This window comes from Macrobrachium rosenbergii, chromosome 13, assembly GCF_040412425.1.
Source record: "Macrobrachium rosenbergii isolate ZJJX-2024 chromosome 13, ASM4041242v1, whole genome shotgun sequence".
Lineage (NCBI taxonomy): Eukaryota > Metazoa > Arthropoda > Malacostraca > Decapoda > Palaemonidae > Macrobrachium > Macrobrachium rosenbergii.
This window is the reverse complement of record NC_089753.1, coordinates 37,251,413-37,278,912: the sequence shown is the minus strand read 5'-3', so window position 1 is coordinate 37,278,912 and position 27,500 is coordinate 37,251,413. Positions and strand designations below refer to the sequence as shown.

The window sequence follows — 27,500 nt, the reverse complement described above, 5'->3', positions numbered from 1 at the left end:
TATACGCATACACAAGCGTGCACACCCTCTCTCACACACACACACACACACACACACACACACAGACAAGTGCAATATGAGCTATGGGAATTGATGCTGCCACAAGGGTCTCTTCACTTTCTCCTCTTTTTAAAAGAAAAAAAAAACTTCCATTTCTCTAGAACAGAAAACGTCTGGTGGCGGTCGCGTTCTCTCCTCCCTCTGCCTCAGTTGTCTTCTATTTACAAAGCCACAATGCGGGCAAAGAAGCATAAACGCCGTTGGCGGTGACAGAGAAACAGACCCGAGGTGATGCGGTCTCGAGGTCTCGTATACGTCTTGGTTTCGAATAGATATGTCTGGTGGACTCCGCAGGAGATAGAGGAGTTCTCGGAAGGGGGTGAATGTAAAAAGCATATCGGAGGATGTGCTGTAATTTATGTGTGCGTCGCCATCTAATTTTTTTCTTAACTTTTGCTTCTAATATAACTTCAAAGAATGTGGTTATAATCTTCTGCGGTATTTTATGTGTGGCGAAGAAAAGAACGAATAAAAAACTCAAACCTTCTTTTCAAATAAAGTACTCGGTAATATTTCACATTTTAAAAAAATTGAACGTTGCATCAAAGTCGCGAGATTAAATCTACAGTGTTTCTTTGAACGTCGCGAGAAGTAAAAAAAAAAAAAAAAAAAAACTCGTTACCTTTCTATTTAAATTTGTGGTCCCTTTCTTTCTAGGGTCAAAATAACAACACCTGCATTATTCTCTTCTCAACAAACGAGCGGTTTTTAGTAACACATTCAACAGTGCGTTACTGAAACTCGTAACTGGAACTGGAATTAGAATAAAAGATTTGGGCCAAAAGCCAAGGACTGGGACCTATGAGGTCATTTAGCGCCGAAAGGGAAACTGAGAATAAAAAGGTCTGAAAGGTGTAACACGAGATAACTCGCAGTTGCACTACGAATCAATTGCTAGAAGAGGGTGGAAAGTAAGATGGAAGAAAGAAAATACGAACGGAAGTATAGTAAAAGGAGTGAAAGGGGTTGCAGCTAGGGGTCGAAGCGACGCTGCACAGAACTTTAAGTAATGCCTAAAGTCCACCGCGTGAGGTGCACTGATGGTACTACCCCCAACGCGGGAAAACTCGTAATGAATCATAGGACCCAGGTGTAGGCAGCAGTGGGGCACATTAAGGCCCGAGAGTATGACAGTAGCCGTAGTAGTACATTACTCTTTAAAATTAGATCACAGTAACTCAATTTGTGATGAGGTGAGACTAGATCAAATTATGAGAGAGAGAGAGAGAGAGAGAGAGAGAGAGAGAGAGAGAGAGAGAGAGAGAGAGAGAGAGGTCGAAACCTGAAATAAAAGAAAAAAAAAGCAATAAGAGAAATTCTTTTCCTCACTTCAGCCGCTGGATTACCGCCATTTTTCAAAGCCATTTCCAAGCGTCACTCGCCGACCCGCGTTCCATTAGGACGTTTTTCTTAAAAGCCTTTACACTTTTGTCACGGAATAATAATAATAATAATAATAATAATAATAATAATAATAATAATAATAATAATAATAATGAAACAAGACGACAATGTAGCGAGGTTGTAATATCAAGAATTAAAGGCCACAGCAGTGTTAAAAATATTTACGTACAAAGTTAGTAGGATTGACGAGGGATACGGAGTAGTATCTGAAAGTTTCTCCGTTTCGTTTTAACTTTGTACATAAATATTTTTAACACTGCTGTAGCTTTTAATTCTCAATAATAATAATAATAATAATAATAATAATAATAATAATAATAATAATAATAATAATAATAATAATAATAATAATAATAGAATATTATTTTAACATCAACAACAATAATTATAATTTAAGAAGAATAATTACGACAAATAAAAAGATCCTTAACAATAGACTTTTAAAGTGTCTTTATATTCTGCCATCTTAATTTTAATAAGAAAATGGCAATGCATTCAAGAAAACACTCAAAAGCTAAACTACGTCAGATTTATCACCGTTTTCATAACCAAACAACAGCTTCAATGAGAGCATTGTTTTCCTTCTGTCATATGTTATTCGCTGGAAGATGTGGTTTCATTTAAAATCTCTCTTGCTTAATTACTCTTTACTGACTTCTTGAAACTTTGTATTCCATATCTCTCCTACACGAACGTCTATTTTTGGGTCGAAGGAACTGAGTCAGAAACTGAAAATGTTATGATTAACGTGTAATATGAAACGACCGCGTTAAATTAAACCACATTAAACACTAAGACCAAGTTTTTGCTTAAGAAGGAAGGAATATAAAATTTAGGCCAAGGGCCAAGCGCTGGGACCTATGAGGTCATTCAGCGCTGAAAGGGAAAATGACAGTAGAAAGGTCTGAAAGGTGTACCAGGAGGAAAACCTCGCAGTTGCACTATGAAACAATTGTTAGAAGGTGGATAGCAAGATGGAAGAAAGAGATTATGAATGGAGGTACAGTAAAAGAAATGAAAGGGGTTCCAGGTAAGGGCCGAAGGGACGCTGCAGAGAACCTCAAGTAATGCGTACAGTGGACCTCACACTAGCCCCCTATGGGGCAAGTTTGCTTAGTACATCTAAACATATATCCACTGACATCGCCACCCCAATCAAAAGGTATTGACCCTTAATAACCAAAAAAGGCCACCACAACGATGACCACTTTCGATCTTCCGCCAGTAGACATAAACCAACCAATCAATCAACCCAAACGGTCAGCCGTGTAATCGTACAAGATTATTTCACACCTCAAACTCTCGATACGTAGCAGCGCCCTCCTATTGGCCACGAAGAGACGGAAGAAAGCGAGAAAAGTCCATCGGGCGAATCCCATTGGTCGAGCAGCGCGTTGGCCCCTGACCAATCCCAGAGGCTCCCCGGGGGAGAGGCCCGAATGCGCCTCACAATTGCTTCGTTAAATGAGAAGTTTTCGTCCTTTTGTGATCCTTTGGCTGGATCGGATTCAAGGTAGCGGGAGAGCGCTTAGAGGGGCGGCGGATGGCGGAGAGTCGCCGGGGAAGGCTAAAAATAACTCCATTCGGTTGATTTATGGACTCAGGATCGCAAGGGACGCGGAGGAGACCCGAGAACGGTTTTAAGGGAAGATAAGGGGTTGGGTAAACAGGCGCGGGAAGAGAGGAGAAGCGCGCTTCAAATGAAACTTCTATCTATTTCACACGACACATTTCATTCGCTTTTCCAGAACAGTGATCGAAAGGAACTGGAACCAAATGTATGTTACATATATATATTTCTTACTTTTATATTATCTTTATACCCAAATAAAAGCCCGACGGAACGGGCATTTAAGTGCCCATTCTGTACTTGGTTCTAGTGCGAGAACTTTTTTTTTTTTTGGGGGTGGGGGTGGGGTGTCAAATCATTTATCTTTACTGCTAGTCTTAAGAACATTATTTACAATACACTTGCTGTTTATGTCCATTCCTTTAAATAAAGGGTGACGGCAGGGCAGCTAAATACCATTAATGACCTGGGAATAAAGTCTTGACAGGAATAAAAGAAAAGGAAGACGAGAAAAGAGGAATAAAATGATACACCAAACTCTCCGTGGAGCAGAGAATGCTACGAAATGAGGCACGACCGAACATGCAGAAAATTGCGAACCCTGATTACAGAAGGAAACAGTCCGCGAACAGACGAAAAATCCCAGGAAAACAACTGAAAACAACCGATGGAGAAATTAATGAGGCATAAGAGGAAGAACTGGATTTTGAAAAAATCAAACAAACAAACAAAAACTGTTTAAAACAGCAAGAACAAACTGTATGCAGTTCATCAACCCATCTGGAAAATATGCAAAGCACAAATTGACCCTACTAAGTAAATATCAGTATAAGTAAATAAGAAGAGGCTGCCCGTCCCACTGCCCCACCTGTCTTCCTTCCTTTTCCTCTCCTGCATTTTTAGCAAGGGGTAGAAAATAGCATTTAGGAAACCCACTCCATTGCCGCACCCACATTCTACCAGTTTTCCTTTTCTTTATTACGAGCCGCGAGATAAAAAGGTAGTTATGATGTCCGTTCCATGATTCCACCTTTCTAGCCTGAGCTAGGAAGGACAGACACTATGCACAACAATCTGTTCCATCCGTCTAGAAAGAGACAGTTAGGAGGCAGGTGTTATCGACCTACCTGTTTCCTTCTTTTTCTGGTCCTTTCATGTTTTTGAGAGTGGGCTACCAAAAATCAATAAATATATAAATAAATAACTAAATCAAATAAAACAAAAAATAAAAAAAAGGGGTTGGGTAGGTATGGGTTTGGGGCAATATTAGGACGCCCGTGCCCACTGGTCCACCCATCTTCTGCCCTTCCCCATTTATGTCTGCTACAATAAGACATCAATATTCCGTTCCACAGCCCTTTCCACGTGAAAAAAAGAATAAACTTCGAATACCAGATGAAAATACCAGGCTCTACGTACCATCCGTTATAGGCGAAGAGACCCGAGTAGAAAGAGAGCGCTATTCTGGACATGTCATCTACCGTGTTGTCGAAGGTGAAGTACTGGGTCTGACCTGTGGAGAAAAATAAACTGAATGAAAACAGAGAAAAACCAATGATGTGTCATAAGATATTCTATACACAGGGAACAATTTTATCTGTAAATGTATAAAAAACGATGGATCAAAAATGAATCATTATACGACCTCGTAATGTCTATGCTATCAGTGAGGAACAACTTTTTGGTTTCAAAAACAGCATTTAAAAATCTGAAATAGGAAACAAGCAAACTGAAATAAAATCGTAACCTTTTTATCTGAGGTAATATGAAAAAGTATGAATGCAATTATTATTTGACATAAAAGTACTGTAAAGGTTTAGGCTTCATCCTCTAACTCTACAACTACCCAATTCATCCGTCGTTCGTTCAGTCATTCTGGAATGAGCAAATATACTTAGACACTGTTACCATAAATATTTGCTGCCTCTCTTAACCCCCAAACCTACCCCGTCACCACCCGGGGAGGACTAACAGGTTTGCAGGAGGAGGCAGGATGTCTCCCCTACCCTCCCGTTCCCCTACCTACCCCGACCCCACCCTGGGCGGACAAACTGTTTTGCAGGGGTGGGTGGCTGTGTCATGTCTCCCCTACTGTCACCCGGGGGAGGAAGAACAAGATCCACTCGGATATTATTATTATAGAATATAGACAGACCTTGTAATAGATACAAACAAAAGATTCTATGTGACAGATATTCCTCTAAGGACCAAACTCTTCAAGATGGTCTTCCCCTAAACGTCAATACCTGAAGTTTCCCCATTTATCAAAAACTTCATGACGATAGATCTTTCCCTTTACTTCCTAGCTCTGGAATTTTCTGTCTGCTTACGATTTCCTAGATTCGTATAACCTCCATCTTTGATGATACAGGTTGAAGCTGCTCTTTTACCTCCGTGCTCCTTTTCCTTGGGTAAAGGTTAGCTTAAGGCCTCTGAACTTCAAAATTGGATCCTCATGGATTTACATAAATAAATAAATACAAATAAAATACGAGAAAAAAAAAATGTGTAAAGATATACCTTTTTGGGGGGGGGTTACAAGAGAATTATCAGCAGAAACAGTAATGCAAATACGGCATTCTCTTGGGAGAGAAGATTCTGCGCATATTTTCCTAAATGAGAAACAGAATGCCACTTTGAAGTTATATCAAAAGATATTCGGTATTTACTGGGCAATCTATTTATTTTTCCGATATCTCTCTCTTTCTCTCTCTCTCTCTCTCTCTCTCTCTCTCTCTCTCTATATATATATATATATATATATAATGACCACTTGTAAAAGCACATGCCAAAGAAAGTCAAAGGAAATCTATAAGTGAGCTTCTCTCTCTCTCTCTCTCTCTCTCTCTCTCTCTCTCTCTCTCTCTCTCTCTCTCTCTCGTTTTCTTTCTTTCTCTTTTCCTTTCCTCTCCAGCCCACTTCAGCGGAATTACTTGAATCGAAAGAGTGTGGGCTATTGCTTCCCGATTGCCTGCTAGTTCATCGGCAACCACCTGAGGCCAATCGAGCCAAGGCGCATCACTCGGAATCCTTTCAAAAGGTGAAGGGCCAGTTGTGTGTGGCACTTCGGCAATCCGGCACTCGATTTTGACTGCTTTTTCCACTCTAGCGCCTCCGCTTCTGGCCAATTAGTGCATTTTTAGGTTCTCTTAACCACATTTGACGGTAGTATACTAATCTTGTTTCAAAATGGCCTGCTGAATTTATATTTTGAAGACTAAGGCCTATTTTCTCCTTTAAAATGTTGCATAAAAGGGGACATTTATAATATAATATAATATAATACAATATAATATAATATATATGCATAGGCATACATATACGTACGAGCTATCTATCTTTCTATCTGTTTGTTATCTCTCGCTTGATATCGGATACGCTATACCATGGGAATAATTTATATCCGAGGGAATCATATCTGACAAGTACAGTACATATGTGTGTCAATTACTTCAGAAGTACAGTGAATTAAATATCAAGTGACACTTGGGGCTTAATATTTGTAAGCATAAAAAGTCAAACGCTCAAGGTGACCAAAAACTCACACACACACAATAATATATATATATATATATATATATATATATATATATATATATATATATATATATATATATATATATATATATATATATATATATATATATATATATATATATATAGTGTGTGTGTGTAAAACAAACATATACGTGTGTATGTTTATACATAAACATACACACACACACACACACACACACACACACACACATATATATATATATATATATATATATATATATATATATATATATATATATATATATATATATATATATACAGTATATGTGTGTGCTTATTACTAAAAAGCTGAACTCGCATGATTAGGATTAAATACTTCGGTTAAAAGCTAAGAGGAAAAATGAGTTAACCAGCATGTTACACAGCGTTTTAACCTCCTCCTTAATCCTGTTTCTCAACTTTGCCTTCTTTTCTTTGCACATTCGCCTCTGATGGACCCAAAACGATTCCCCAGAGGCGGAGGGTTCCCTCAAAACTCCTACGATAATTGGATAAGGACTCTTGATCATAGGATGTGCGTAAAATCCGGCCAATTCTGATCCGGTTTCCTTTGGCAGATCTTGGATTCATGGGACCGAGAGAGAGAGAGAGAGAGAGAGAGAGAGAGAGAGAGAGAGAGAGAGAGAGAGAGAGAGAGAGTCTGAATATCTGAGTAATGGTTTCACCTCAGTGGGGGTGAGAATTAATTCCTTGAGGCTCTTCCTTTTTACAATTATATGTATAGATATTTTTTAGGGGGCACTGACTTCTGTATTCTCTTTCTTCCTCTCTTTTCCTCTTCTTCACTTTGTTAATCCATTACTTACACCAACCTAAGAATTCTGGTTTTTCAGGTAACAATCCTATGTCGTATCTCCATTTTGAGAGAGAGAGAGAGAGAGAGAGAGAGAGAGAGAGAGAGAGAGAGAGAGAGAGAGAGAGAGAGAGAGATGCGTGGTTCAATCAATTCCCTCAGCAACGTCTTCGGAGCAAAATAATGGGACTTTTATAAGAAAATAATTAACATACGCAAACAGAAGACTTCATAAATATTTTGATCAACATATACTTGTTTAATTAGGAGCCATTTCGACTGTCTCAAACTATCAGAGTGGATTCTTACGAGTAGACGAATCAACAATATAAAATCTATTTTTTCGACAGCTAAAACAGACACTGCTGTTTATTATCAAAAAGAGTTTCCTTTCCACGTACAAGATTGAACTCTTAAAAACCATATGCTTTTCATCTGACTCCCAGTGACGTCATTTCGACAGCCAATGGGATCTGCTTTCACAAGGCATTCAGGGGCGGGGCCAAGTCATCCTAAGACCTCTCACTGGCTGAAAAGATAGCGAGAGGAGGCCGAATCCGCCAATGGCCTTCGCAGAAGGGCGTCAAATCTAGCAGGGTGACTTTGAGGTTCTTTCGTTGCTACGGAACCTACATAATAGAATGCAACTAATTAGCATTCGCCCCTGCTATGAGCTGCGCTTTCTCTTGTCTTCAATTGTCATTTGTGAATTTACAAGTAAATTAATTATATGTATATTTTTCGGTTTTGTTTTTCGCTTGTATTGGCAGGTAAGCTTGATTTGCACATTAATTACGTTTACCGAAGTGTACCACATGAATGCCTGCACATTTTAAATAATGATATTAAGAATAATAATAACAGCTTCGTGAATATGAATATATGCACGTACTCATATCGTACATGCATCATCATCATGACGGGCGCGTGAACACACAAATAAGCATCCTAACCATAGTATGCCCCAGTGCCCACTGCACCTAGCAAATTGACGCGCAATTGGTTCCACTCATCAAGAGGGGCTGTAATCAACTCCTTACAAAGCAAATTTATGGAGGCTGCACATTCTCGGTACCATGTAATCTGAACTTTTTTATCTCGCAATTCTCCAATCTTCCCAGTAACACAAATTGGCCCTAGCAGTAACCTATCCTAAAATAGTCTTCTTTTTTTTTGTCTTCGCTTTTTCTACCTTATCCTTAACCAAAGAGAAAAAGCAGACATCTAGCACGTTCGTTTTGATGAGGCTATTCCGTTCCAGATAATTTCAAGGTGGCTTGGTGAATACGTACCACACCCCCCTTTTTTTTGTGGTGGGCTTAAACGCTCAGTTCGGTTTGTTTACCATCCTTTTTAGTCAAAGGATGGGAAACACTTACGTAGAACACGTCTAAAAGAGCGTTAATTTGCGATAATAAAGAAATGTCAAGAAGATGAACATCTCAATAACACTAGCGCTTCATTGTATTACTGTCTCATCTCGACTTACAGGTATCAGTACCTAGAAGACCCTCCCACAGTTTTATAGTAAAAGGAAAGCGTGGATATTCAAACCGTCACTTCCAGTGAGAAAACTAAAAAAGGGGAGATGGCGAACAATTATCTTCATTTATCATCAGGTAACGTTTGGCAACGGCAAAAAATAAACATCAAATCATTTTATCAGATACAGACGACAAAAATCACAGGAACCGTGTGGCCCCAACCAAACGGGCAACAGCCTGCAAAACAGAAAATAATCAGGGAAGGAAAATGACGCTGAAATGCTGGTGGCGTTGATGAAACGGCAACTACTAAACATTACTGGGGGGAAAGACTCCAGAACTCGTGACAAGAGAATCTAATTACATGCAGAAATATGAGAAAAAGGGTGCAATGACCAATGCAAGAACGCCCTCATTTTCGTCGCCATGACTACAGACTGAACAGATGTGGTCGCTTGAGAGTTTAAAACCGGATCTTTCCTATTTAGTGACCCCCAAGGGTTTTCGGGGGTCGCTATCTAGGACTAATGTTTCTTTGGGGGTCATTGTCTTTGAGATATTTATCGTCTTTTGTTTATGTTTTTACGGTAATCCCCAACGGGCTTGTACTAAACACGCCGCGAAGGTGGATACATACGGGGTTGAAGCCCTTGGGGGTCACTATCTAGGAAAGATCCTTTAAACTTATTCATATCCTGCATTAACATTCTGCCCTAAACTTATGTATACCTAACCGATTGCAATCGTACGAAACTTTGAACAGGTATATGTAGTCTAAGCATTAAATAATGTAACTACTTAATATGATTTTCGTGATTTTCTTGATTGAAACTTCAAGTATTTGTGCAGCTTCAGTCATGTCAGGACTTGAAAGCCATCTCAAGGAATATGATGACTGCTGCAGGTTTCCAACATTGTGTGTTTGAAAGGTTTTACGTCTGAACACTCAATTTTATATATTAGAAAGTCGCCCCCGTAGGATGGTAGTGTCGTTAATGCACCTCACGGGGTGCACTGTAAGCATTACTAAAGGTTCTTTGCAGCGTGCCCTCGGCCCCTAGCTGCAACCCCTTTCATACTTTTACTGTACCTCCATCCGTATTATCTTTCTTCCATCTTGCTATCCACCCTCTCCTAACAATTATTTCATAGTGCAACTGCGAAGTTTTCTTCCTGTTACACCTTTCAGACCTTTTTGCCGCCAATTTCCGTTTCAGCGCTGAATGACCTCATAGGTCATAGTGCTTGGCTTTAGGCCTAAACTCTACATGACCTATAGAAGAAAATCGCGGTTTAATGAATCCCCTCCGTAAAATGAAAGAGTTTAATCTCGACTCTCATGTGGATATCTTGAAATGACAATAAAATGAAATCTGGAGAAGGACCCCACAAAAAAATAAAACTATCAATTCTCTCACGGCCATAAATGAAACCTAAATTGTTTTGGGTCAAAATAAACGGAGTATGATGGGCCTTTACAGCATAAACCTCTGCCAATAAAAATGGGTATATATAATAAATATATATATATATATATATATATATATATATATATATATATATATACCTCAAAAATCAATGAAACCTTCATTTACAAAATGTATAAAGATGTAAGCTAAAAAAGGTAGAAAGACGGTATGATGTAAAAAAAAGGAAGATTTAAAAAAGATGTATATATAAATAATTTTTCGAATACCGCTTTTCATCTAGAGAGAGAGAGAGAGAGAGAGAGAGAGAAGAGAGAAGAGAGAGAGAGAGAGAGAGAGAGAGAAGTTTTCATAGGAAGACTTATGAATGCAAAGGGTGTCTCAGACGACGCCCGGCAAGGACGGCCAAAGAACTTGCGCGCAAGAAACCAAATACTTGGGCAAGATGGCACAGATTAAAAGGGCCATTATTTCTTCTGAGAGCACATAAACAAAAATGAGGGCGCACGCACACGTGTCTATGCTCAATAAATGTAATTGCGTATCCACAAATCTAGTTAACTATAAGGAGCTAGAAGAGGATGAAAAGGCACTTGGAGATCACTGGCACATTACTCCTACTGAATCTAAAATGAATGTAATGTAATATAAAATTTAGGCCAAAGGCCAAGCGCTGGGAACTATGAGGTCATTCATCACTGAAAGGAACATTGAGAGTAAAAAGGTTTGAAAGGTGTAACAGGAGGACAACCTCGCAGTTGCACTATGAAACTATTATTAGGAGAGGGTGGAGAGCAAGAACGGAAGAAAGAGAATATGAACGGAGGTGTAGTAGAAGGAATGAAAAGGGGTTGCAGCTAGGGGACGAAGGAACGTTTCAAAGAACCTTAAGTAACGAGTAAAAGGAATGAAAGGGGTTGCAGCTAGGGGACGAAGGAACGTTTCAAAGAACCTTAAGTAACGCCTAAAGTGCACTGTGTGAGGTGCACTGACGGCACTACACCCCTAAGGAGTACCCTTGTGCAGGATACCTTCATATTACCAATGGCTTAATGCAACTTAGCAGCACATTGACTGTATTCTATCAAATATTACTCTTGCAAGCACCTCAAAACATTGCAATTTCGAGGCCCAATCATCCCAACCCTTCTATAGCCAAAAAAGCTTTTCCTGAGAACCCTCCAAAACCCGCCCCCTGGAGACCTCCGACAACGAACACAAATCTCGCCTTCTTCGCTTAAATCTATTCTCTTCCAATGTCGAAAATGTGCAAATCACCTCGAAAAACTCTGATTCGTCTTAACACTTGAGCTGAACATTTCTACAACGTCATCGTCGTATCTTGATCCTGTTCAGTTATTGTTACTCAACTTTTAAACTGCCGATAATTCATCTCAAGAACATGAGACTTTTTCATTTTTTTTTTTTTTGTCGCTAGAATTGTGTTGCCAAGACGCATTTCCATAAATTCCGAGATTAAGGAACTTATTAAAATATTCCAAACATATGCTCTTACATTTCACTGTTTTGCTAAACTCCCGCTAACTATTTTGCCAAGCCTAGTATATCATTAACTTGTCTCATAATTGGTTCAATTTACTACTTATTTTATACACATACGAGTATACATACACACACATATATAGTATACACACACACACACACACACACACACACACACACATATATATATATATATATATATATATATATATATATATATATATATATATATATATATATATATATGTACTGTATATATACGTGTATATATGTGTGTCTGTGTAACGTATCTATCGACCCCACAAAGAAGTGGGAAAAGATGCACAGAAAGAAATTATATAGAATGTATATGAAGTGTACAGTATATGTGTAATTAGTGCCAGTATGTTTACACATAAATACAGGCAACTTTTTCATTCAAGAAGCTATTATTCCTGACCACAATGACACAACTGATTGATAATGTCTATTAAAACTGGCGTCAGAACATCTAGGTCACAATACCACAATCTCCCACGACAAACAAGAGCGATAAGCATGAAGAATTACATATGAGATTGCAAGCAGCAATGGGACGAAAAAAGTTTATTACAATGCAATGCAACAGCACCGCAAAATAAACAAATTTATCCTTGGACTGGATTGGAGTGGATTATAAAATGTAGGCCTGGGACCTTTGAGGTCATTCAGCGCTGAAAGGCAAACTGACTATAGGAAAGTTTGAAAGTTGGAAGAAAGAGAATATGAACGGAGGTACAGAAAAAGGAATGAAAGGGGTTGCAGCTAGGGGCCGAAGGGGCGCTGCAAAGAACCTTAAGTACTGCCTACGGTGCACTACGTGAGGTGCACTGACGCCACTACCCGCCCACGGGGAAATTGATCCTTGTAATAAAATATGCTATAGACACAGTCATTTTAGACTAATATGTTCGATCCTGATCGAGTAAAAAAAAAACTGAAGTATTTACTCGTATAACAAAAACACTTAAAACTTGCCTGAGAAGTTTTTTTCTATCCCTTGTGTTCCATAGAGTGCGATACGTGAAACTTTTGAACTTTATTATTATCGAAACTTTAGTCATTTTGTACTTTAGTCATTCTAAGCTTTGTTAATTTTGTTAAAAGACAGAGCTCTGTTACACCCTCAGGGCTGCACAGCAGACAAGCGGAAAGTACAAATAAACGACAGCAATAACGACTGAAAGATAATGGTACGTCTAAGAAAAAATAAACATTGTCACTGTTATCACAGCGATAATAATAATAATAATAATAATAATAATAATAATAATAATAATAATAAGAAGAAGAAGAAGAAGAAGAAGAAGAAGAAGAAGAAGAAGAAGAAGAATTCTTATTGCAGTAATAATAATAATAATAATAATAATAATAATAATAATAATAATAATAATAATAAGAAGAAGAAGAAGAAGAAGAAGAAGAACCCGAAAAAATATCCCTCCCCGTATTACGCTGAAGTGCGCAAGCGCAGCCGTTTGGCAGCTGGCATATCGATTAAGATGAGCTACAGCATTTGCGCAGGTGGGGAAAAACTGTGCAGGTTGTCCACATTAACGCTCAGTTTTGCCTGCAAAGGCCGACTGTGTAGGTATAACTGAGCGCTTGTGGAGGACTGAACAACCCTTGGGAGTGAAGAGTGAAAGTGAACGAGAGACACAGCACACAGAACGCAATAACGAGGACAAACCACAACCTTAATAAACGCTGTCTGGTCAATGACCCCCCAAAACCAAGAACCAAATAAGGAATATATGACCGTAGTCAAGTTATCAACAGTTTCACAATCACCGACAAGGAAGGATATAGCCGGGTTTGTCCGGTTCAGCCTCCTCACTGTGAGTTTGATGTTTTATATATACTTATTTATTCAGAAACTACTGGTCAGTTTTTACAAGATAAGTAAGTAATTTTTTTAAGAACCACTCTCTCTCTCTCTCTCTCTCTCTCTCTCTCTCTCTCTCTCTCTCTCTCTCTATATATATATATATATATATATATATATATATATATATATATATATATAGAGAGAGAGAGAGAGAGAGAGAGAGAGAGAGAGAGAGAGAGAGAGAGAGAGAGAGAGGAACGAAAAGGTGTCAAGTACTCTTTATATTTTGCACTATATATATACAGTATATAGATACACATTTGTTTTATATCCCCTATGAAAAGAAATCCTCGTATTGCTCTCTTCACGCTTTTTGGTATATATATATATATATATGTATATATATATATATATATATATATATATATATATATATATATATATATATATATATATATATATATATATATATATATATATATATATAATGTGTGTGCACAAAACATTGCAGTTTTTATACAACAAAACCTCTCGAACTTTTTCATTTCAACACAAAGAATACAAGGAGACCTCATGAGTAATGTTTATTTGAGAGAGAGAGAGAGAGAGAGAGAGAGAGAGAGAGAGAGAGAGAGAGAGAGAGAGAGAGAGAGAGAGAGAGAGAGAGATGTTATAGATCATCTCGCTGAGGCACCATAGCCATTAGACCACTTAACAGTAAGGAGTAAATTACATGGGAGACAAACAATGAACTAACCCCCCCAAAATACAATGATGCTGTATAAAAACAAAAAAACCCACGTATAAATTACCATTCTTAGCAAGATCGTTAGACGATTAGCAAAACCAACACATGTGGAAGATCAAGGCCCACAAAATAAAAAAGAAAGAAAAAAAAAACCCTTGTACAGCATACGTCTCAAGTCATTACTAGTTTCACTACACTTCTTGTTTGTCTGAGAGAACGAGCATCCTTCTCTTCCTGGTCGAGCGATACAAAGTTGCCTGGTCATTATCACCCCATTCAAAGGCAAACCAGGGCTGTCATTAGAGGACCAGTTCGTTTTAAATACTCACTGGCAACTTAACAGAGACCCAGACAATTTAGTACACTCGTTTCTCATCCGGGCGAACGTTACGATGACAGACCACGGCACAGCGCACTGGCTCTTTCCATTATCCCTTTTTAATTACTCGACAGCTTCAGTCCAAAACTTTCACCATGACTTAACGAAAGAGGAAATTATGCGCAGACGAGTTACGCCTTGTGAATTACTCCCATTTGTTAATAAGCATGTACAGAGTCGCATTCATACGCCATTTCAATTAAAAGTTTGTGGAGAAAGGCAAAACTTATGCTTGCAACTCTTGTATACCTATCTGTCAATGGATGATTTGTGCGTTTGTTTATACATACATACACACACACACACACACACAATATATATATATATATATATATATATATATATATATATATATATATATATATATATATATATATATATATATATATATATATATATGCAAGTATGTACATGTATATATTTATACATTTATATATGGAATTCATGAAAAATTACTCAATACATGTTCGTGAAATTAAATTATACATCACGATTATGCAAGACAATAAATAAACGTCGGCCTTCGTATACAAAGGGACCGTCACGTCTCTTTAGATCCGAGCCTATTCTGAAGATGACCGTCCTCCCTAACAGCCAATTAGGATGTTAGAACCTAATTCCTCCTCATATGGCTTAAGTGGAACCGAAATTTTAGATGCTATTTTTCTGCGAGAAAATTACAGTGGGAAAGTAAAGGGAAGGGAGTCACGCATGCGCTTTTGCGTCTTGAGATTCTGGGTGCCGAGACATTTCCACGCTGCCATCGAATACACTGAGAGAGAGAGAGAGAGAGAGAGAGAGAGAGAGAGAGAGAGAGAGAGAGAGAGAGAGAAAGAACTGGATTTTAAATAACCAACCATAAGATTGTCTCTCATAATTTTGCAATTTATTTCACCGGATTTATGAAATTCACTGATGGAGCATGGAGAGAGAGAGAGAGAGAGAGAGAGAGAGAGAGAGAGAGAGAGAGAGAGAGAGAGAGAGTTGAGCTGGATTTAATAAACCAACCATAAGATTTTCTCCCAGAATTTTGCAATTTATTTCCCCGGGTTTATGAAATTCACTGATGGAGCATAGAGAGAGAGAGAGAGAGAGAGAGAGAGAGAGAGAGAGAGAGAGAGAGAGAGAGAGAGTTTAAAAACCAACCGTAAGATTTTCTCCCAGAATTTTGCAAATTATTTCACCGAATTTATGAAATTCACTAATGGAACAGAGAGAGAGAGAGAGAGAGAGAGAGAGAGAGAGAGAGAGAGAGAGAGAGAGAGAGAGCCGAGCTGGATTTTAAATAACCAACCATAAGATTTTCTCTCATAATTTTGCAATTTATTTCACCGGATTTATGAAATTCACTGATGGAGCATGAGAGAGAGAGAGAGAGAGAGAGAGAGAGAGAGAGAGAGAGAGAGAGAGAGAGAGAGAGAATCACGACCCTAAGAATTCACAATATAATAATGAGATATAGATAATATCCGACATACAAACAACGGCAACCATTCGTCCACTAGGCAAATTTCTCCTCAAAGTGAATCATAGCGAGTAGGTTATCTAATGCACATGTGGCAAGTTTCATCAAATTCTGCCAACTCATTCTTGAGATTTCCCGCTAACACGCAAACACGGGCGTGGGTGAAAAAAAATGGCCCGCTCCTAAATTTCAAAGCAAAAAGAACTGCATGAAATGAATATTAATGATCATAATTCTATACTGTTTATATTATGACCAATGGGAAGGACTCTTAATGCCCCGCAAACCAAAGCAGAAGTGAGTAAATTGAAGGTTATATAAAGGGAACACGGAAGGAGTGAAATTTACCCAACCGAACAATAACTGGGCCAATGGTTTTCATACAAAAACTAACGGAAAACTGATCGGTATCAGACTGATGGGGAGATAAAGGGAAGTAAAAAATAGAGAAAATTATTCTTAGAGCAGAACATCAATGTGTCAACTGGATAGTCAGAGCCAAAAATAAGGTATCATTACTATTACTATGTTTATGGAATAATATATTATTATTAATATTAGAACAAGCCGAGAGGTCATGAATTTGCACAGCTGGCATCCACGGAACAAAGCATCCTTACGGTAAAAAGACAGGAGCAGAAAGGAATATCTATGTATACTGGATAAAAAAAAATTAGCATCACACTCACTCTTGGACTTAATTCAGGTAAGAGGCAAAAAAAAAAAAAAAAAACTGAGCAATGCTAAGAGATTCACAATCTCGTGAAAAACAGCCTGTGTCATAAAGAATCCACAATTATATAGTAAACTATATTACTAGGTAAAATACAAAAGTATTTCACCCATTAATAGAGTTTACTGTTTAAATGGATTTTTATCACACAAACTAAACAGTGTAAAATCCTATCACATCAAAACTATACAAGAGGGACGTCTCTGTTCACTGGTGCTGATAGGCATCTCAAGAGTAAATACTCTCATATCTTAATGATGATGATGACTATGCTGATGGTCACGATGATAATGCCGCATTGCAAAGCTGAAACACTTGAGACGCTGCGTTAGAAATAATGACCACGGAAATTATTATAAAATATGCACTGGAGGACCTAAAAATCTTACATATTTTCGTTTCTCATGCGAAGAATTATATATAGGTCTTTGCAGCCTGTCCCCGATTTGTAAAGATCTTTAAGCAACTGAATGAAGCGTCCATCTTGCGACGCAGAATTATTTCTTAATGAGAGAGAGAGAGAGAGAGAGAGAGAGAGAGAGAGAGAGAGAGAGAGAGAGAGAGAGAGAGAGAGAGAGAAAATACTGTAACTGAGTTAAATAATAATTCCATAATACAGAATCTTATTTCGAAAAATGAAGAACAAAGTAAAACCGGAAAGAAAAAGAACTGCGCACACACACACTCGTCCTTTCATGCACATCAAAATGCCTTTGATCACCTGTAATCGTGCTAATAAGTAAAACCCTTCATGCCAACTTAACACTCATAAGAGAGGTTACTATAATTTAACACTGCAATATAGTTAAGGCTTTTATGTATGGGGATGTTAACATAAAATTGAGAGGTTGTTTTGGTCATCATTCTGAAGTAATTTTTACTTTTCATTCGAGAGGGGTCTTTTAGCCCTTCAGTAGGTCACTTCAAGTACTCATGGAAACCACTTGGGCATCCTTTCGAGAGGTCATTTGGTCTGGGTACTGTGAAGTCACGTGGTCATCCTCATGTGACAGACAGGTCAAGTCGTCCTTTTGATTAGACTTTTTTTCTTCTTCTTCTTCTTCACGAGAAGTAATTTCTCCTGTTTAGAAGCAAAGTTTACCTCAAGAGGGTAAGTATCATCCCGTGCAGTAATTCTGGCATGCTACCGCAACCACATTCTGACACAGTTCTAAAACAACGACCACAATTATTCTTTAAGGTCCCTGTTTCATGTGTCTTGACCCACTCATGACTAGTCGAATTTTTATTTGCATTATGCCAAAAAAACGGATAAATAGTTTGGGAAGGACTTTTGGACTCAGGAAGGGTATCCGTCCGGAAAACATCTGCCAATACCAATAATGATACGTGCGTTCAAGACAGAGTCAGGTAGAAGAGGCCCATTAAAGACAGCGACCCCGACAAGGGATTAAGCTGAAAAAAAAAAACTGATGCAGAGAATAGGCAAAACGTTCCCAAGTAGGAAGAAAAAGTGACCCCATCCATCGACCCGATATTCCAGTTTCCTTTTTAGTATGCTGCTAAATGACCTCACATAAGAAAAATCAGACCATCTTATTCAACTTTAAATGACTCAAAAAGTGGGAGAGGTACTCTTCTGTAGGTGAATGAACCGTTAAGCGCGTGAAATGACCTTCCCGAGTTTGTTATGACTTTTCATGAGGCCGTGATTAATAAAAATTAGAATAACCAATCCCTTTCTTCTTGGTTCCCAACCATTACTAGTTCTATCCGCTCCTCTTCAGTTAATCTAAACGAGAGAGAGAGAGAGAGAGAGAAAGAGAGAGAGAGAGAGACCTTCAAGCAAGTGGGAGCGCTCTGCTCTCCATCAAATTCGCCGAGTCAGCACGGCAAGTTTGCTCAGCGCGGGCTCCACTGAGTGGCCAACTACGCAGGCGTGCAGTGGCAGGTCAAGCACCCCTCCCCACCCCATCCATAGCAAATCATTGTGACTTATTGACGTTAACTGACGCTATCATCGAGGAAAGGGTCCTCCGTCACTTTGCCACTTCTGAAGGGCTCTGCGTGCGCAGCTGTCAGAGGAAATAGAGCATCTGAATGCATGAAAGCTATTTTAAACAAAGCCTTCCAGACATCGTTTCCGAGAGGGCATGCACATGCCCGGGCATTTGCATACCGCAAGGCGGGTTTCTGCTCGTCATTCCGCCCAGCATTCAGGGGAGTAATGCTGGGTTTGCAAAATGTCGTCTGAATTGTTCTTTGGCTAAAATTGGTTACAGTTAAAATTATATATCTGACAAGTTGGAGCACTCAAACATCACCATCACATCTTTTTTTTTTTTACGGTTAAGAGTGGGTGGCACCAGATGGTTTTATATATATATATATATATATATATATATATATATATATATATATATATATATATATATATATAAAATACATATACATTTACACACACACACACACACATATATATATATATATATATATATATATATATATATATATATATATATATATATATATATATATATATATTTACAGACCTTCAGTTTCGTACACATCGAACGACCACAACGTACCACTTAGGGTTGCTCTCCTGCCCTAATCCCGTTACAGAGTGAACATAAGTATTTCAAAGTCACTGCAATGCGCCCCCCACTCCCGATTATAGGTAGTGCCTCTCCAGTAGAACGGTTCTGATTAAATCAGTATAATTTCAAGAATAGAGGAAAATACAATTTCAGTCAAAAATGATTGTACTGAATCCTCCCATCTTTCTCGGGAAAAAATGAAAGAGGTTTGCACGTACTGACACCCATTTATTCTTCTTGTTATTCGTTATTGAACTGAATCGAATTGCATTGAATATAGAATTTAGGCCAAAGGCCAAGCACTGGAACCAATGAGGCTATTCAGCACTGAAACGAAAATTGACAGTAAAAGGTTTGAAAGGTGTAACAGGAGGAAAACCTCGCATTTGCACTGAGTCAATTATTAGGAGAGGGTGAAAAGTAAGATGGAAGAAAGAGAATATGAAAGGAGGTACAGTAATAAAAACGAAAGGTGTTGCAGCTAGAGGCACTACCCCCCTACGGCGTTGTTACTGGTTGCTTTGAGTACAGTAAATACTTTTACTGTATTCATAATTTCTTGCACATGGGAGCTTTAATGGTAGGACTTCGTTGTATGTCCATGAAGCGGCTGATGTTGTCGACATTTTCCGCACGCCATTTGTAAGATTGTATGAACTCAATACATGCGCTAAATTACAATAACAAGCAGAAATAGCAGCAATCCACACGTGCAAACACTCTTCAGTGAAATTTGCACAGTTCTCGATAGGTTCTTGACATGTGCGTTTTCTTTCAAGAACACAAGGACACGATTCCTGACACTGTATCTCAGATTCGTTTTACAAACTTATGGATTGTTATCGCTTTCTTTCAATGCACAACAGCAAAGAAGGATGCGATAAAATCAATTTAAAACCAATTTATATGCTTTCACGCATTCCAGCCGACAGAATGACGGACAAGCAAACGGATTTAATAAATCACCATTTTCAGTAACACGAAAAATACTCTTACAAGTCGCTGATGCAATTCCTTTCACCTACTGCATCTATCAAGATAGAACAAACATGATAATATCTGCGGGATACACACACGCCGTTCATTAGGCCAACAGACTTCAATCTCTCTCTCTCTCTCTCTCTCTCTCTCTCTCTCTCTCTCTCTATATATATATATATATATATATATATATATATATATATATATATATATATATATATATATTATATATATGTGTGTGTATATATATGTATACATGTATATTTATATATTTATACATAAATATACAAATATATGCATACGCATACATGTATATATACTGACGATCTATCGCTAAAACTTGCGATATTTTGTGTTGTCGTAGCGTTGGAGGAAGGAATGAAACAAGGAGGTGACCAAGCGATTTCGTGTTTTTTTCACACCTGAGTATGTGTGTGTATATATGTATATATATATATATATATATATATATATATATATATATATATATATATATATATATATATATATATATATATATATATATATATATATATATATATATATATATATATATATATATTTATTTATTTATTTATGTATGTATATATATAGATAGATACAGACAGATATATAGTTACCAGATCCTTTTATTGAATTAACAAAGCCATTTGGGAAGCCAAAGCATATTTCCCGGCAGTGGTCTCCTTTAGCAATCAGGAAATGGCAACGTGATAATTAACGCTATTCCCTCAAATTCAGCTTCACGCCGCTGTGAATTATGAGAGAACTGAAATAAACCTGACTGTAAACGGGAGATACGATTTCCATCTTTATTTGTTGAGTAATGTTTCCTCACTCTTTCTGATGTAATACCTACCAGCATTACCTAAAGACACTCTTAGAAGCAAATGTATTAATTCATGTGTTAAGAATTTGGTGAGAATTTGGACGAAGCTTGCACTAATAAAAACAGTAAATACCCACATTCGTAACCAGGATAAGTGAGGGAGGCGGAGGATGGGGGAGGAATCTGTATCGTCAAATGAGTGAATCTACCGCTACAATGAACTCGCTCTTGCAGACATGTAAAAAGGGTGCTAGAGTTGCTGGGTCCTTTATTTCTAACACTTGCCCCGGTCGGATGAACAACAGCAATGCAAAAAATAAGAAGCTTATAATACAGTACTGCAGCGCGACCGATACTTCTACGAGTGCTACTTTTCATCTGCAGTGAATAAATATAACAGAAAATATCTAACATCTCCTCTAACGCCAGTTATAATTATATAAAGAACATTGTTTGTAACACACAAGGTCATTGTAGTACACGTTTCCCTCAACTCTATCTCGGTACAAAAGGGTAACCAGTACCCTTTTACAAATGAGGCCCAACTCAGATATCTTAGGAGTCAAAAGGCCCTACGCAGATACACCAGGTAATATGCCACCACACCATTCTTCAAAGAGTTGTGAATCGATAGAAGAAATCCATAAAAAATGAGTGTCTCAACTGCACAAGAGACTTCAAAAGATTCTCTCTCTCTCTCTCTCTCTCTCTCTCTCTCTCTCTCTCTCTCTCTCTCTCTCTCTCTCTCTCAAAAGATTATTTATAAACCTCCCTTTCATGGTTTGTGACGTAATCAGGAGACGAGATGTGTACTGACATAAAATTTCTCTCTCTCTCTCTCTCTCTCACACACACACACACACACACACACATATACACACATAAACAAGCACACACACACACTGATTGGTTTCATATCAGAGCAACTCCAGTTGCTGAACGGGAGAAGAGGAACATACTGGATTCTTATTTTATTTCTGCACGGTGTTTATAGCCGCGCAAAAAAAGGCGCTTAGCCCAGGAATCTGTGATCAACAGGTTGATATCTGAAAGTCCTGAGGATTCAAGTTTACTCTCAGAATGGTGTAGATTTGGCAAAGCAAAATAAACAAGTAAAAAATCGAGTTTACTGTACAGCATATAATGCTGTATGAAAATCTCAGCAGCGGCCAATGAAACTTTCAATCACGGACCGGTGGTGGCCTGTGTTGTTGGCACCTATAGCGGTGCAAGACGCACAATCTTGGCTAACGTTAACTTTATATAAAATAAAAACTGCTGAGGCTAGAGGGCTGCAATTTGGTATGCTTGATGACTGGTGGGTGGATGATCAACATACCAGTTTCCAGCCCTCCAGCCTCAGTAGTTTTTAAGATCTGAGGGATAGTTTTCTTTGACAGAAAACTAAAATCCAATCAGTAACGCCGACAAAAGCACCACCCCAGTGTCAACGATCATGATAATTATGATAAAGGCTTCAATCAAATCAAGAACCAAATCAATGACTCCGTGACTTCCGTTTCTAAGATATTTCTGGCGGCGCCTTGCTTACTTAGCCTTCCTGGAATCATAATAAAAAGATAACTGTCTAAAAAAGAAAAGCCCCCGAAAAACGGACCCTTCATAATCATGGAAGGCAAAATAGAACCCAACTAGCGTGCATTCCTCAATTTGCGCTTCGCATGGGGAAAGAGAAAATATCGAGAGAGAGAGAGAGAGAGAGAGAGAGAGAGAGAGAGAGAGAGAGAGAGAGAGAGAGAGAGAGAGAGAGTTTCCCGATTTTAATTACGGTGGTACACATTTTATGGAGTTGTAATCAAACAGGGTTTCTATTCTCTTTCTCTCTTTTTAGATTCAGCAAGGCTACTCATTTACAAAACACTTGGTTTTCAATGTATTTCTCCGGTCACCTTTTGTTGGAACACACATATGTGTAATGTATGTGTGTGTATGTATGTATGTATGTATGTATGTATATATATATATATATATATATATATATATATATATATATATATATATATATATATATATATATATATTATATATATATATATATACATATACACATGATGTATATAAACACAATTCACTAAATATCGAAGTCATTATAGGTCGGGAATATATTACATCAAAAGGGTATTTATAACTGGGAAGCTCATCTGGCCCTGTCAGGATTCGAACCTGTGCCTGTGACTTTGATGCAGTACTAAATGTGATAAATGGTCGACTTGACAATTCGGCTGTCAAGAAAAATACTTTACAAGTTGATATCGAATCTGCTGTCCATTGCTGTCGAATTCAAGTTCTCTTCTTAAAATCAATATCAGCCCATTTCCACCATGGTAGCTGGCTGTGTGTTTTGTAACACTTGTCTAATTACGAGGTGTCGTCACTTCTGCTCACGTGGCTGTATATATATATATATATATATATATATATATATATATATATATATATATATATATATATATATATATATATATATATATATATAATTATGCATGTACAAGGGAAGAGGATTAAGGGGAATAAAATTAAATCTTTCAGTAGAGCGACTAAAATCAGATTTACTCACAGCCGTAAAATTTAATGTTCCTTATTTAGATTACAGAAACGCCCGTCGCTATCAGACATTGACCCCTCACCCAATCTCATGAATATTTTGGCCGCCGTCGTTAGACGTCGTATCTTTATGGGGCTGGAGAGAAAAACGCTCATATACCCCAATTAACATCTCCCAGAACAGACCCGGGCTCCTCTCCGGAGGTCATTTGCTGGTTACGTAACGTCCAAATGGCTAGCATGTCTCGCTGTGACGTTCAGATGAGCGGAATGCCAAGGAGCTCGCTTTCACTCTCTTCTGGTTCAGTTAGTTTCCAGTTTTCAGCAGATTGCAAGCTTTGGTTCGGCGCCATCATGGCTTGTCCCTTGTACGCAGAAACTTTTGTCACAGCTTTTGTTGTAATGCTTCTCTTCGCACATTTCTGTTTTACTTAACGTCGTGTTTATTCTGTATACGAGTAAATTTATTTTCACTATTAAGGTCATTATCATTAAGTAAATAAAAGAATCAGGCGAGTCTGTTGTATTACTTAACCATCAAGGTCATCCACTTACAAGATTTCAGTTTTTACGGCTGGCTGTAAAATGATTTAACGACCTTTATGTAAAAGACCGGAGAGGCCGCAGCCGTTTGTGCCCACATAGTTTTCTTCTTACGAATGCTCGTAGCATGGACCATGGGTCCTGGGACTAAGCTTCAGCCTGCCAAGTTGCCAGGCTACTGTATGCACTTCCTACTTATGTCGTTTAGGAAGGAAAATCGCTTCTTCCTTACGCTGCCCCTAAGGCGAACAGACAGCCTTACGCTGCTTCTAAAGTGAATAGACGGACTAACCTATCATACAGGGAATAAACTACCGGCTTTTTTACTTCTGCAGTGAACCTGTTTGCCGCTAAGTGTCCCACTCTCATTTATAAATCCTAGCTCTGTTGCTATCAGCAATGCCCGCTGATGACCCTCGGGTGATACCTGGGCGGTTTCCCCATGGAGTCAGCTGACTGCTGTCTTCGGCTCTAAACGATCCAGGCTGCATCAGCTGCTGTTTCTAAGCAGGGAGCCTGGACTGCGTGCATCGGTTCTACGGGGTCGTAGGGGTTTCCTGAACTGTTCCCTTGGTCTTGTTAGTTTTCTGTAAAAGAAAACTATTGAGATGGCTCTGTCTGTCCGTCCGCACTTTTTCTGTCCGTCCTCAAATCTGAAAAACTACTGAGGCTAGAGGGCTGCAAATTGGTAAGTTGATCATCCACCCGCCAATCATCAAATATACCAAATTACAGCCCTCTAGCCTCAGTAGTTTTTATTTTATTTGAGGTTAAAGTTAGCCATGATCGTGAGTCTGGCACCACAACACAGGCCACCACGGCCGGCTGAGAGTTTCATGGGCCGTGGCTGAAAGCTTCATACAACACTGTACGCTGTACAGAAAACTCGACTGCGCCGAAGAAACTTCGCCACAATGTTTCTGCAGTCTGAATTGGTTCTAAACTGGAACTGACAACTTCATGCCTTCAATTTCAGAAAAGAAAGCGGCCTCCGTTCCGGACTTTTCTTTTCTTTTCTTTTTTTGCGCCGGAAGAAATAATATGTGCCCTCTGATAACTTACTGATTACTACTTGCATAATTTTTTCGTTCACCATTATTGTTATGTTTTGCGATCATAAGCACACTTACTTTCATGCTAGTCATTTTGACATATGAAGAGTGTCTGAAGACCGCTGATGAATCTCAAGTACCATTTCAACAGATCTCGGGCAACAAAGTGCCTCACTCGTGGACTATTTCGCGTTTTCCTCCCCATCCCGTCTTGTGCTACAAACCATGTTTTCAGTTAAACATTAGTAATACAATTTATGAAATCTTGAACAACGGGCACACACACACAAAATATACAAGTGTATGCAAAAAGAATACACCCGCAACCCAGTTTAAAAATGAACTAAGAGATTCAGTGAAAAAAAAAAAAAAAGTGCTGAAGAACAAAATCTTGATCATCTTCATTGTTATGAATATAATTGACTATTTTGAGTACAGGAAGTGTCCCTCTGAGCAATTCCCGAGACAGACGATCTTGCCCAGGAAACGAGCATCAAACAAGCAAAACATCGACAAGGCGTGAGAAAATGAGGACAGGTAGCGGTACTGAGGGTGCCAAAGGATCTATTGGCTGGCACTTCGTACCTATTTCTCTACCATGCCCCTACTCTCTCTCTCTCTCTCTCTCTCTCTCTCTCTCTCCCCTAACCTAGACTTCATCCTCATTCAGGCGTCGAAACCACTCTGTCCCTCCCTCCTCACCCCCATCAGTCCCATTGAGATACTCCCCTATTCCCCCAACCTCCTCCCTCCCCCCACCTCCATCCTCCCCACCCCTGTCTTTCAGAACCCTATCCCTTCACTCCTCCTGCCTCCTTCAGAGCTTCTATCCTTCCTCCCTTCACCTCGCCCCTCCGGCCCACATCATCCCTCCCTAACCCCCCCCCCTTCCAGCTCCTCTCTCCTTCTTCCTCTCCCTTGCACCTCCCCCCTTCTCCCCCTTTCATTCTTCCAGCGCCTCCAACTTCCCCCTCCCCATGAAAGGGAAGCGATCGTTTGATAGCATTAGGAGGCCTTTTGGGGCAATGATACCGGTGCACACTCCTCCCAAGTTTTCACAATGAACAGATGAAGAAGTTATTCAACAACAGAAGGGAGAGAGAGAGAGAGAGAGAGAGAGAGAGAGAGAGAGAGAGAGAGAGAGAGAGAGAGAGAGAGATCATCAAGGACCTTGACCTTTGAATCAACACAGAGGTGAGTCTGCAGATAAATTTTCTGCTTCGTCAAGGTCCCATGTAACCCCCATTGGCTCCAAGACTTTTGTAACGCCAATAGAAGTCTACATGATTTTATCTCGATGAGACCTAAATGTTGTTAAATATATAACGACCGAGACAATCATTACACTTCTGTAGTTCCTATTGGCGTTAAGCAACGCTACATTTGATCAATAGTTGGAGGGGTGACCACCAATAAATGTCAGGTTACCCGGCTGCAATAATCGCTCTGCGGTTTCTATACATCAGGAGTTTAATGGAAGTGGCAATGGATTGCGCTGAAGCCCGGATAGCCACCAGTGAGTAATTCCTATAAATTTAGATGGCCATTCAAGAGATCAATTAAGAGTTGCATCAGGCCTTTTACAGCAGGTTTACATAAAGCAGAGCAAAAATGTCATGACCTCAAAAGCACATCAGACATCCAAAATGACTCGATGAATGAGTGAGCGTAAGACACAAAGATCCGAGAACAACGAATATAATCAAATGTGAACCAAGGAAATAAATTCTGCTTCTAATGGCAAATAAAGGCATTGCCCTCAGCAGACAAATAGACAATGTCTCAAGAGAAACGGACATTGTACTCTCGCACTTACAACGCCGGACAAATACAACGTGATCCGGAGACGGTGAAAAATCATTCTCTCCGACGATAAGACAAAAAGAGTCGTAAGGAGAAAAACAATCTCTTTAAATAAGCAATCGATAAAGAACCGTTTCTCCTCCCAGCAGAGAACAAAACTGTCTAGTTCTGAGAGTAGTAGATAATAGTCTCGACA

The 27,500-nt window shown here is 38.8% G+C and overlaps 1 protein-coding gene across 6 annotated transcripts in view; it reads right to left on the bottom strand.

Moving 5' to 3' along the window:
* The window catches only part of LOC136844587 (large neutral amino acids transporter small subunit 1), a 232,219-nt gene that overhangs the window by 70,756 nt on the left and 133,963 nt on the right, over positions 1-27,500 (bottom strand). For all 6 annotated transcript variants that reach the window (XM_067113859.1, XM_067113861.1, XM_067113857.1 and 3 more), the window contains exon 3: positions 4,454-4,547. In XM_067113859.1, coding sequence (XP_066969960.1) covers positions 4,454-4,547 — 94 coding nt within the window. The remainder of the gene's footprint in view (positions 1-4,453; positions 4,548-27,500) is intronic.